General features: G+C 38.4%; 1 protein-coding gene and 1 pseudogene across 1 annotated transcript; one reads left to right on the top strand and one right to left on the bottom strand.

Annotated features, from left to right (window-relative positions):
• Positions 1–215: 215 nt before the first annotated feature.
• LOC115726313 lies at positions 216–8,498 on the bottom strand (annotated as a pseudogene).
• A 1,570-nt stretch (positions 8,499–10,068) lies between these two features.
• Positions 10,069–11,516, top strand: LOC125314156. Its single transcript, XM_048275644.1, has 2 exons — positions 10,069–11,400; positions 11,508–11,516. The coding sequence occupies exons 1-2, from the start codon at positions 10,069–10,071 to the stop codon at positions 11,514–11,516; spliced, it is 1,341 nt and encodes a 446-aa protein (XP_048131601.1).
• Positions 11,517–13,858: the final 2,342 nt, after the last annotated feature.

Raw genomic sequence — 13,858 nt, 5'->3', positions numbered from 1 at the left:
TCGAGCTTATTCCATAAACTGCGTGCATGTGTTTCTCCAATGATATGGTTCAAACATTATCGTCTACCCACTGCCTAATATTACTATACACTTGATGATGACATATAGACCATTCAGCATCAGATTTGTTCTCTGGTTTCTCATCGGCAAACACAGGCAAATAATAATCGTTCACATAAAAAAGGTCTTCCATTTTTTTTCCCGACATGATAATTTGAACCATTCAGTGTAACCACTATACTCGTATTCATTTTCATCTTTTACCACAAGGCACAAAAATTCAGCAAGAACCAAAGCTCTGATATCACTTTATTAGGAAATCGGTGACAATCTTAACAATATCGAATTAGCGTAGCGGGATAAAGAAATTTCCCCTCTTGTGCAAACCTAATAGGAAACGATATAATGGAGCAATGTATCCGGCAAAATAAATAAACACCAAGCACCCATGAACACGAGAGAATTTTTACGTGGAAAATCTTCCCAATGTGAGGAGATAAAAATCTTGGGACCGGAGTCCACCCAAAAACTTCACTATCAACGAATTGGGTGGACAATTTTCTTCTCTAGTTAATACTAGAGGTACATAGCAGCAAATACATCAAGAATACCATTCTTGGCAATACATGTAAATTCGCAAGAGATCCAAGAGATCAAGGATAAATCTTACTAAAACGCGAGTTTAGTTCTACCCACAAAAAACTTGATGAAAGAAGATCTAGATGAAAATCAAATTGATTAGATTCGAGAATAATGCGTCGAGAGCAATCGGACCACGAATGGACCTCCGATGTTAGCATGATCAAAATCAAACGGTATCCTCTTTCCAGATTTTCTTTTGTCTTTCTCTCTTGCTACTCCATCTAAAAGAATGTATTTTGCGGCTACGATATATAAAAGATAGCGAGAAACCATATCTCTTCATATGTATCTTCATACGGGCTCAAGTCTTTGGGCCTGCACTTCATTGGGCTTCCTTCACATGGGAGTGAACCTAGCCAAAAAGTATAGGGTTTGAATTGCCCAGCTCATTGAAGGAGCAATCTGTCGTGAAATACGGACACATTGAAGCGAATGAGGCAGTGCCCGGAGGGTGTAACTACCGAGGAGTGAGGAAATGGCTATGGGGGAAGTATGTGGTAGAGATTCGGGACTCGAAGAATAACGGTGCAAGGAGGTAGCTCGTGCGAGATGGCACAGGAGTCTTGGTGCTCAACTAGACGGCGTTGGTGTAACGACATGGTACAATGAGGGCGCGAGTGGTTGCCGGCCATAGGGCTTGGATAAGAAGCGGCTCTTATTAGGTTTCTAGGATGAAAATGGGTAAGAATGGACCGAAGTGCACATCTAACATGGGGAGAGCGTGCCTAGGATGTTGATAAGAAAAATAAAAGTAATCCATAGAGGTATCTTTTGATGTAACGTCAAGCTTTGCTCTAGAACTCTAAAGTAAGTATGCTCGGGCTGGAGCATTACTAGGTGGGTGACCTTCCGAAAAAGTTAGCATGAAATAATTACAGTTTTCACATATATGGCCCAAGCATAATATTCTTGTATTTGATGTGTTACGTCAAAAGGCGAATCCGTGAGTTGAATCCTTCCCATCTAAAAGCCTGCTTCTTTTGCCATTATAGAAGCACGCTAAGAGCCGCTTCTTGTCCGAACCCTCTGGCCCACCCAGCCACTCTCCATCCTAATCGGATTGGATCGTTACAGTTGGTATCATTGTTTGTATTACATTCTAAAGTATAACATAGTTGTTTTGTAGGATTTTGTTTTTCATTAAAGAAGAGTAACATGTGCATAAAATAGGAAAAAGTTAAAAGAATACATATTTTATATGGAAAAGTATTAAGATAAAATTCTGACCTTGCTCAAATTAAAAATATCAGTACAAGCTCAATATTAATTTTTTTTAAACATTGAAATTGAAAACGCTTATGGTGCTTCCAATCTTCTTTCAAATTTACATATTTTATATAGATGCAATAACCACGAGATACAATTTTCAAAATTAATTTATGACTTTTTAGTGTATATATTGTGCTATTGTTATTATGTAGTAATGCGTTTAGTTAATTAATATAGCTATATCTTCTTGTCAAGGGTAATAGTAATTAGTGGACAGTATATCTATACATATAAGAGTTGCATCTTTTCATATTAGTATTCAATTAAATTAATTGTTTTTAATTTATATTGAATAAAAAATCGTTAAAAATGGAAAGCATAATTTTACCTAGTAGTTAGTTATACAGATAAATTTTTTTCTCTATATATGTGCCTTTCCTTGCTTATATAATGTTAATTCTCTCATATAAAGACATATCGGATGATATGCATATTAGATGAATGAGTTTAACCGTTGTTAGAGGTCTTTCCAATCAATGGTAAGTTCAACTATTTTAACTCGTAGAGCCCGATATAACAAATTATAGCGTTCAATAAATAGTGGATTATCCACATACTATAAGGTTGCTTTTTGTCATCTAGATTTTTAACCATGATATGAATGGATATGATAAGATATTAAATCTACAAATTTTGTTATATCCTATCCATTGTTTGATGATTTGTGGGAATAAAGCCGAATATTTTCATATACTATTATATTATTGTTTGGTATGAACGTCATTTGATGTAAATGCATCCGAAAATGCAAAATGAAGCTGGTAAGAATTTCTCATGATTCACTGCTAAAGAAATCGCAAATGCACAAATGGACATGACATTCATTAGTCAGTTCATAATTATTGTATGATCTACATGTTAAATAGGTTCGACAATGACAAGAAATGTAAACAAGCTACACCAACATTGACAAGGTAGATCAATCAGCAAACGCCAAATCTAGTACAAGAGGGAAAACATGATTATTCATCTTCGCGATTCAATAAATATATGTTAGAATGCACGTGTGAGTTATGTAAGAGAAGTCCCACATCGGAGAATTGATGTAATGTTGAGGAGTTAATATATCCTAGTTGATCAATAACTCATTGGTTTAAGCTTTTGAGTAAAGATTGATACAATTGGATATGTTGATGGGCTCGGACTTAGGTTCCCCCTTGGCGATCTCCCTGGAAGAATGTATCGGGCTTCTACTGCGCATTTCCTAACAAATGGAATCAGAGTCGATGGTTGATTGGTGGCCCACTTTCAATATTTATTTGTGTTTGATGAATATCTCAAAGAAGGAATCTGGTGACCAACCCAACCTCAATTAAAGGGGAGCAAATCTAACACCGAGCTCGTGAGGGGAAGATTGTTAAGATACCCATGTGAGTTGTGTTAGAGAAGTCTCAAATAGAAAAATTGATGTGGTGTTGAACAGTTAATATATCCTAGTTGGTCAAGAGCTTGGACTTCGGCTCCCTCTTAGTGATTTTCCCGGATGAAGGTATCGGGCTTTTATTGTGTGCTTTCTAACAATATAATGCTTTGACTCTCTCGTCACTGTTGTGAAACTTTAACATGAACCATAGAGCTATAGAAATTAGGAGCATCGACTCTTTTGCTACTTTTATGGACTTTTGACGTAAACTAGAGAGCTATAGAGCAGAAGAAACTTCAGCTCTGTCATCATTTTCGTGGAGCTTTAACGTGAACTAAGAGCTACGAATGAGTCATGAAGCGTCAACATGAATCAGAGATATGGAGAAGAAGAGATGGAGTGAATTAGAAAGATCTATTTCAAGTTTGAATTAATTGACTTATAATCGGGGTTATTCTACTTAATTTTCATTTACTTATTTTTTTAATTATTTTTTTCCCTCCTTTTCGTTTGTTTTTTATTTCCTTCCATCATCCCTCAATAAAATTTTTAGGGAAAATTTCAAAAAAGGGCCCGAAGTGGTCTCATTTTCTCAAATAAGGGCCTAGAGTGAACATCGTTTCAAATAAGAGCCCGAAGTGCTTTAATCGTTTCAAATAGGGGCCTAATTGAAGGATATTTTTATCTTTTAATCTTTTAGCCTTTTCTTTTCTATTTTCTTTTTTTTTCTCCTCCCCTCCCCTCCCCTGTTCATCGTCTCCTCCAGCACGTCTTCTTCGACAGGTCCTCCATCCCTCACACCAATGGGAACTCCCACTTGTTGTGCAGCACGTGCGTGATCGCCGCCGCCGCGAGGTTGCTCATCGCCAACGTCCCTCCCACCACCACGCACCGCGTCCGCCCATCCACCGAGCGCATCTGCACCGGCTCCCGGACGCTAGGCTCCGCCGACGTGGCCCGGCACACCCCCCCGAGCCGGAAGTCGGTCGAACTTGTCCATTTCCAACGTGTCCGCACGTGAGAACAGGAGTGGTGCCGAGCTTGTCAAGTCGTAGCACGGCACCGGAACCAGCTTCAGCGTGTCCCTCGGCGTCGGCTCCCTTCCCGCCCGTCGCTGAAGGACTCCCTCACGAGCCTCTCCCGTGCGGCCGTCGCCGACGACGTGGAGCGGAGCCCCCCTCGCAGGAATCCGCCCGAGCTGGAGACGGGCCGTGAGCGGTAGAACTTCCGGCCGTGGTCGGCGAGAAACTTCCACATGTCGTTTTCCCGCAAAATCGGGCAAGTGTGGTCCTTTGTGGCGAAGAGCGTGGTGGTAAGGATGCCACCTACACCGGTGCTTGCGGCGACGTCGAAGTAGTCAACGATGCTGGCGTCCGGGTTGTTGGACTTCGACTTGAGGGTACGCTCCGGATAGGCGAGGGCTTTGCCGGGGGGCATGCCCCGCATGTCGCTGCGATCAACGGCAAGGATGCAGATTTTGCCTCGCTGGTTCTTGATGGCGGAGGGGTTGTTATTGTCCTCGTCGGCGTCGGCGGGTGGTTTTTGGGTTCATTTGCTTGGGGACCCGGAGCTTGGGGTCGTCGTAGCCGAAGAGGAACTTGCTCTCGACGATTGAGAAGATCTCGTAGTTGAGCTTTGTCGGTGTCGATGCTCGGCTCTTCCGGCATCTCCGATGAGTTATTGTTATTGGTCACCATCGGAACGCTTAGTTTTTACGGTTTCTTTATCGCTGGTCCACAAAATCTCTCCACCATTCGGAAACACCCAACGAAATCCCTCCGCAAGACCGATTCAAAGCCTCACTTCCGATCAATCCATTCGTCGCGAGGGAAAGAAATGAAGGAATGACCCAACCCTTGGTCTCTCTCTCTCTCTTTCCTTGAGTGCGTCGGCAGATGGAAGACGAAGACCACCGTGCATTCAAGTCAGAAGAGATGATGAACGGGAGGGGAGGGGAGGGGAGGAGAAAAAAAGAAAAACAGAAAAGAAAAGGCTAGAAATTTAAAAGACAAAATTATCCTTTAGTTAGGCCCTTATTTGAAATGATTTGAGCACTTCAGGCCCTTATTTGAAACGATATTCACTCTAGGCCCTTTTTTGAGAAAACGAGGCTACTCTAGGCCCTTTTTTGAAATTTTCCCAAATTTTTATTAAGTAATAAACTATACTAGCATCCCTAAAATATGTAATAAAAATAGGTACTAAATAAATATATATGCAGCAAATATACAGCACATAATAGAAAGAAATTCAAATATATAAGTTAAAATAGGAATGAATCAAAAACGAAATTGTCCATTATTTTTTTTGTATTTTTAATTATTATTTTAATTTTTTATTTGTTATTCGATAAAAATAGATTTTATGTCATGGATATAAAAAATCTTATCTATTTTTATTTCATCTCCCCATGGGATATTTTTATTTTGATAAAGGTGGATAAGATTTTACTTATAACATGGTTTACTACGGGATCGACTTTCATGGTGTTTTGGATTAATCTCTTTCATTGTGGTTTGGAATAATCTTTCTTTGCTTAGATAAATTTATGGATTAGTCATATAATTAGTTTAGATAGCGGTAACCAAAATTCACAAAGTAAATTATCAATTAATGTGCTTTTTCTTTACTAATAAAAAGAAAAGGAGACATCGCTTCTTCTTTCTTGTGGGAGTTGGTGTTTGCTTGCATTAATGGAATCGCATCAAATGTTCAAAAGTCAAATTTACATAACGTATCATAAGATATTTGATTATTAGATTGTCAACTATTTGTGAAGCAAGCATCTGTTTTTTTGTTTCAATAGTGAGTATAGTCAAAGTCAACATGTATCTACGTGCTCCTTTTATTCGTTTTATAAACGAAGTCTAGAATCTTCAAATTCATTTTCCACGTGCTGTTTTTATTACTAAAATCATTTGTGCATGTGATTTTTTGTTTTCATTATGAAAGGAGTTTAACTCTGGATTATTATACTTAGGATTGTCCTTGAAGTAGGTGAATGCGTTGAGATTAGGGGTGAGCAGATCGGACCATTCGGACAAGGACCGCTCGGACCGGACCAGGACCGGTGGTCCGGTTCTCGGTTCTAGAGGGAGCGGTCCTGTTCCCGATTCTAGGAACCTATGATCGAATCGCTCGGACCGGATCGATCTAATTTTTTTTTTATAAAAAAAATGTTATCATCTCTTTACTTGTTAACTGTGTCCAAGAAATTTTTCCAAAAGTAAGAAGCTATTGGCACTCTCTATTTTTTATTCTCCTATGTGGAAGTCTTTTTAGTTACACTCTGTTTTATTTTTTGAAAGTAACCAAGCTCATGTGCTCTATGTTAGGAATGGTGCACATTTTTTTTTTGGCATGTGTCCGCTCCAATGGATTCGCCCGAGAACTTGACTGGACCGGTGGTCCGGTTCCCGATTCCAAAAAATTGAGAACAGAGACCACTAGTCCGATTCTCGGTTCTTGAGGGGAATCGAACCGGACCGGGAACCGATCACCCATAGTTGAGATCTCCTGGATTTGGGAATCTAGTCCGTCTAATAAAACAAAACACTCAGAGTCAGCAATGCGTGCTACTGCACTGTTAACCTATAAAAAATAAAAAAGAAAAGAAGCCGCTATACAAGGTACTATAATAATCTAGTTTGACTGGATTTACTTTAGTACTTAATTTTTTTCATTTAACCTAGATCTTGCTATTCACAAAGTTTAACTATTTTTAATGCAAAACACTTAGAATTTGGCAAAGTATAAATGTTAAGATTTGGTTCTCATACAATTTTCTCCTTTAAAGTTTTGAATAGTATTTTACATTTTGACAGGAAAGTGAAAAAAAATTATATTTTTTGCTTTTATTTGATTCTAAACAACAAGTATTTGAAGTTTTAAAAGAACCAACTTGGAGAGTCACATTCGAAAATGATTCGTCACACTTAGAGTCATATTAAAAAAAAACAAGCCCTTGAATTCTGACGCGTATTAACTGTCAAAACTCTTTCATCCACACATATTGGATCCACAACATTTAGTCTTTCCTCGTAATTTCACACCCAAGGGAAAAGTTAAGCCGATGATATGTAATGTGTTGTAGTCTAACAATCTAACTTCTTAGAGGTAATGATTGCACACCTGAGTTTTATTTTTTACAGAAAATAAATGATTTGTAAAATATTTTCTTTAAACATGATCACTTATAATGGTTATTAAAATGTATGATCGAATCGTCCATGAAAAGTTTTGTTGTTGATGATAAAATATATTTTTATAGATTAATTATTTCAAACAATACAAACTATCAAGAAAATTATTTTCAAATCATTTATTTTTCATGAATCGGATGTTTTAACGAAAGGGGGAAAAAAAGAGAACATCATTTCCTGAACTTATGAAGTTTGGTTTCTGTAGTGGACATAATACCAAGCCACTTTTTGTTAACACAATGACACCGAGCTCTTATTGTAGCCATTTCTCTTTTCCACAAATGAGGGATAATTAAGGGTGTCAAAATCAAACTGGAAAACTGAACCAAACTGCTAATAAAACCGAACTAAATTGAAAATTTCGTGCATTTCGGTTCGATTTTCAGTTTAGATAATTGAAAAATGACTCTTCATTCCTTCCAATTTAGTTATTTCGATTCAATTCGGTTAACCAAATCGCACTGAAAATCTCCATAATAACCTTTTTATATTTTTCCTTTTCCTTTTTTTTTTTTTTTTTGATGTTGAGGGCCTAAAAAGAAAACAAACAAAAGAAGAAGGAAAAACAAAAGTCAAAATCAAAATCAAAAAAAGAAAAATAAAAAACCGAACCGAACTAAAATTTTGGTTCAATTCATATTCAATTCAGGGCGAGATTTGGTTTAGTTCAAGCTTGCATGCTAATGGTTCAATTCGGTTCGGTTCGATTTTTCAAGAAAATTGAACCGAATTGAAAAATCGGTTCTTATTGAAAGAGCGGGTTTGATCTAGAAAGAAGGAAAAAGAACACTAAAAGGGTCAAAATTATTGTACAATGCATGGCTTCTTGTCGAAACTTTGCAAATGATCACTTTGAATCTAACACTTCTAAAAGTTAATTATTTAAGATACCTCGTAATTTGGTTTGCCGTAAAATCCTACATGTGATTTATGATAATTACTAACATGCCCTCCGTGGCTTTTAAAAGTTACAAAAGATCCAACGTGGCAAATATGATGTGAACATCAGCCCAAAACGACATCGTTCACGGGGCAAAGAATACGATATCCGACGTGACTAGAAAATCAGCCCAAAACGACATCGCTCGCCAAACCTAATCTCACTCTCTCCCTCTTCGTGAATCTTTATCCTCCCAAATGTCGGGTTAACGGTCGGGTCGCTCCGCTATCAAATGATCCATTCGGATTAAGAGTGAAATTTGGGGCAAGGGTTTGGTTGGACTAGTAAAATAAACACAATTTCTTAATTTAACTGGGGCTCTTTTGTGTTGTCAAATGGCATTGTTTTCTACTTTGTATATTAAGGATTGATATCTCCGTCGGGCCACATGGAATTATTTATCTTTAAAAATAATGCTACCTACTATTTTTCGGCAATCGAAAACTTATTAGGGTAAAACATCCCGTGTTCGGCACAATAGTTTTGATCCTTCTAGTATTGTTATCCCATTATTTCAATATGTCCGTTATAGGATGCAATCATCTATTCAAAACTGAAATAGATGGATGCCAAAAATTTGAAGTTGGTCTGCTAAGCAAATTGGCGGATGTTGAATATGTTGGAAATATGGAACAAATTGAAGGGTGGATGAATGAGAAATTGATGCTCAAAAAACACCCTTGAGTTGGAAGTGGGAAGTGGAAAAACACTAGTCCCACATTGAAAAGAAAGAAGGCTTTAGAGTGCTTTATAGATAGTTACGCTCCTTTTGAGTGGTAACTGTCACAACACAAGTACTATGCCTCGCGCACGGGCGCAGGAGGGGTGCAAATCCCAGGCCCCGACGGAGGCTCAACGAGCTGAAACTTGGGCGCGAGCGCACAACCCGCGTACACGAATGCAAGACCGAGAGGTGGGCCTCGCGAAAAGCCCAATTTTGCCTTCCGATTTATTTTTCCAACTCAAATTGTTACAATTTTTTGTAACGGTTGCTGAAATCGATATTATAACGGCAGATTAATGGCATTGCCGTTATGAAATCGATATTATAACGGCGGATTTAATCAGCCGTTATAATTCATTAGCAGGTTAATGTTGAAACGGCAACGGCTGCTGAATTGATTCTGTCGTTACATAATAACGGCAAATTTAATTGGCCGTTATAGTTCAATTTCCGAAACATCCCCCACCGACCCTAGAAGTAGGTGGCTTCCTATCCACAATTTTTTGGCTCGTCCGAAAATCCTCTCTCTTTCTGCTCTCAGCATTTGCATTGTTTTCGATAGTGTTTGGTTCCGCTTTGTTCGGGTTTACCGACAGCCTTGAGGTGCGTGCTTGCTTCTTCGCTGCCAACCGTTGTATCCTGGGAGACAGACGTTCACGAAACCTCGAGCACGTAATAGAGGGGACGAATCTGTTTTAAGGAAACTGTGTCAAACACAGGCCTCGGTATTATTTGTATCGGCACCGTTTCTTTTCAATATTATTATTGCAATTCCATTTATGTTCGTTTCTGTGATTGTACTATTCTAATTTCAATTTTAATACATTTATCAATTTGTATACTGATCACGACATTTATATTATCGCCATATTGAATTTTGTTACAATCTTAAAACAGATTCCGATCTCGACTCGTACTTGAAATTCAAATGGCTACTGGAAACGAAGTTGTTGATGTGCTCGCCGACAACATCAACCAAAGCTCTGTCTCTGCCTTAGGTGTCCAATTGCCTGGATCATCCTCTCGCCCTGCTGCGGTTTCTGTCCACCATGGTGAGAAACCCGAAAAGTTCAACGGATCGAACTTTAAAAGGTGGCAGCAAAAGATGCTGTTTTACTTAACAACCTTGAATCTTGCGAGATTCTTGACCGAGGAAGCTCCTAAGCTATCCGAGGGACAAACGGATAAGCAAGCCTTCAACGCCGTTGAGGCATGGAAGCACTCTGACTTCCTATGTAGGAACTATGTCATGAACGGTTTACATGACTCGTTGTACAATGTCTATTGTGCAATAAAAACAGCAAAGGAGTTATGGGAATCCTTGGACCGGAAATATAAAACAGAGGATGCCGGAGCAAAGAAATTTGTTGTCGGTCGATTCCTTGATTATAAGATGGTGGATTCTAAGACCGTGATCGATCAAGTGCAAGAAATTCAAGTGATCTTGCATGAGATTCAGGCTGAAGGCATGATCTTGAGTGAAACCTTCCAAGTAGCTTCTATTATTGAGAAGCTACCTCCCGGGTGGAAGGATTTCAAGAACTACCTCAAGCACAAGCGAAAGGAAATGAACCTAGAGGAGCTGATTGTTAGACTTCGAATCGAAGAAGATAACAGAGGTTCCGAACGTAGAGGGTTCAATCCTACTACGGCTAAAGCAAATGTTGTGGAGCATAGGCATGGCCCCAAGAACAAGAAGATTGCCAAGCCAAAGTTGGGACCAAAAGGAGGAGTTTCCAAGAACAAGTTTCAAGGAAAATGCTTCAACCGTGGCAAGATGGGTCATAGATTTGTGGATTGCAGATTTCCAAAGAAGAAGAGTTATGAAACAAATATGGTGAATGACATCGCTCAAGATGTGTCAGATATAAACCTCTCTGCAATGGTTTCTGAAGTGAACTTGGTTGGGTCCAATCCGAAGGAATGGTGGATTGACACTGGTGCCACTAGGCACGTATGCTCCAATAAGGACCTATTCACAACTTTCGAACCAATTATTGGGGAGAAAGTTTTCATGGGAAACTCTGCCTCTTCTGCTGTCGAAGGCCAAGGGAAGGTACTGTTGAAGATGACATCCGGAAAAGAGCCGACTCTGAATAATGTCCTATATGTGCCGAAAATTCGAAAGATCCTGGTCTCCGGGTCGCTGTTGAACAAGCATGGATTTCGTATGGTGTTCGAGTCGGACAAAGTTATTTTGTCTAAATCTAGAATGTATGTGGGGAAGGGATATGTAACCGATGGGCTGTTTAAGCTCAATGTAATGACAATTATCAATAAAGATAATAAGTCTTCCGTTTATTTGCTTGAGTCTTCCAATTTATGGCATGGTAGACTAGGACACGTTAATTATGATACATTGCGTAGATTAATTAACTTGGAACATATACCCTCATTCCAAATTGATTTAAAATATAAATGTGAAATTTGTGTTGAGGCAAAATTAACCAGATCATCGTTTCAAACAATTGAAAGAAACACCGAACCCCTTGGATTAATTCATAGTGATGTTTGCGATTTGAAATTCATGCAAACAAGAGGTGGTAATAAATACTTTATTACTTTTATCGATGATAGCACGAAATACTGCTATGTGTATTTGCTTAAAAGCAAAGATGAAGCCTTAGAGAAATTTGTTCTCTATAAGAATGAAGTTGAAAATCAACTTAACAAGAAAATTAAAAGATTGAGAAGTGATAGAGGTGGTGAGTACGAAGTACCAATTGGTGAATTATGTACACAACACGGAATTATACATGAAGTAACTGCACCCTACTCACCTCAATCAAATGGTGTTGCTGAACGTAAAAATCGCACATTGAAAGAAATGATGAATGCATTATTACCGAGTTCAGGTTTACCTTAAAATATGTGGGGTGAAGCTATTTTGTCAAGCAATTGCCTTTTAAATAAGGTACCTCGAAAGAAAGAGGATAAAACCCCTTATGAGCTATGGAAAGGTAGGAGACCATCCTACAAATACTTACGAGTGTGGGGGTGTCTTGCAAAAGTGGCTGTTCCAACACCAAAGAAAATAAAGATAGGTCCTAAAACGGTGGATCGTATCTTTATAGGCTATGCACATAACAGTAATGCATATCGATTTCTTGTACATGAATCGAAAATTCCAGATATACACAAGAATACGATCATGGAATCTAGGAATGCATCATTCTTTGAAGATGTATTTCCTTGCAAATCCAATGATGGATCAAGTTCGTCTAAACGAACAAATGAAACTATGAATGGAAAAAGTCATGATTCAGATCATGAACTAGAACCCAGACGTAGCAAAAGAGCAAGAGTGGAAAAATCATTTGGAAATGATTTTCTAACTTATTTGTTAGAAAATGAACCATTAAACTATGCAGAAGCTGTGAATTCTTCCGAAGGACCTCTATGGAAAGAAGCAATAAAAAATGAAGTTGATTCTATTTTGCGGAATCATACTTGGGAGCTAGTAGATCTTCCTCCTGGTTGTAAACCTTTAGGGTCTAAATGGATCTTTAAAAGGAAAATGAAACCAGATGGCTCCATTGATAAGTATAAAGCCAGACTTGTAATCAAAGGGTACGGACAACGAGAAGGCTTAGATTGCTTTGATACTTATTCTCCAGTGACGAGAATAAACTCCATCGGGATGATACTTGCAATTGCAGCATTGCAAAATCTAGAAGTACATCAAATGGATGTAAAAACAGCTTTCCTAAATGGTGATTTGGATGAAGAAATCTACATGGAACAACCTGAGGGTTTTACGGTTCCAGGGCAAGAAAGGAAAGTCTGTAAATTGGTGAAATCATTGTATGGCCTAAAACAAGCGCTAAAGCAATGGCATGAAAAGTTTGATTATGCAATGATTACCAATGGATTTAAGATCAATGAATGTGATAAATGTGTCTACATTAAAGAGACGGAAAATGGTTATGTCATTTTGTGTCTTTATGTAGATGACATACTCATTGTTGGAAGCGATGACAAAACGATGAAATCTACCAAGAATATGTTGAATTCAAGATTTGACATGAAAGATATGGGACTTGCTAATGTGATTTTAGGAATTAAAATCACAAGAACGTCAGAAGGTCTTATTTTAAACCGGTCACACTATGTGGACAAGATTCTTGAAAAATTCAACATGAATGATTCTAGTATTGCTAGAACACCATTAGACAATAGTCTTCATCTATCCACGAATAGAGGAGAGAGTATTTCTCAAGTAGAGTACTCTAGAGTTATTGGAAGTCTAATGTACTTAATGAATTGTACTAGACCGGATATTGCCTATACGGTTAGTAGATTGAGTAGATATACGAGCAATCCGAGTGCTGATCACTAGAAAGCAATAGTGAGAGTACTTATGTACTTACGGTATACTCGAAATCATGGCCTGCACTATACCGGATACCCAAATGTTTTAGAAGGATATAGTGATGCGAACTAGATATCCGATATAAAAGACTCAAAATCTACTAGTGGATATGTATTCACATTAGCAGGTTCTGCTGTATCTTGGAAATCCCGTAAACAAACTGTTATAGCCGGATCCACAATAGAATCTGAATTTATAGCTTTGGATAAATGTGGTGAAGAGGCTGAATGGCTACACCATTTCTTAGAGGATATTCCAAAATGGCAAAAACCCGTGCCACCAATCTGTATACATTGTGACAATCAATCTGCGATTGGAAGGGCACAGAGTAACATGTATAATGGTA

This window comes from Rhodamnia argentea, chromosome 3, assembly GCF_020921035.1.
Source record: "Rhodamnia argentea isolate NSW1041297 chromosome 3, ASM2092103v1, whole genome shotgun sequence".
NCBI classification, from domain to species: domain Eukaryota; kingdom Viridiplantae; phylum Streptophyta; class Magnoliopsida; order Myrtales; family Myrtaceae; genus Rhodamnia; species Rhodamnia argentea.
The sequence above is the reverse complement of the archived record's forward strand: the minus strand, read 5'-3'. Positions and strand labels throughout refer to the sequence as shown.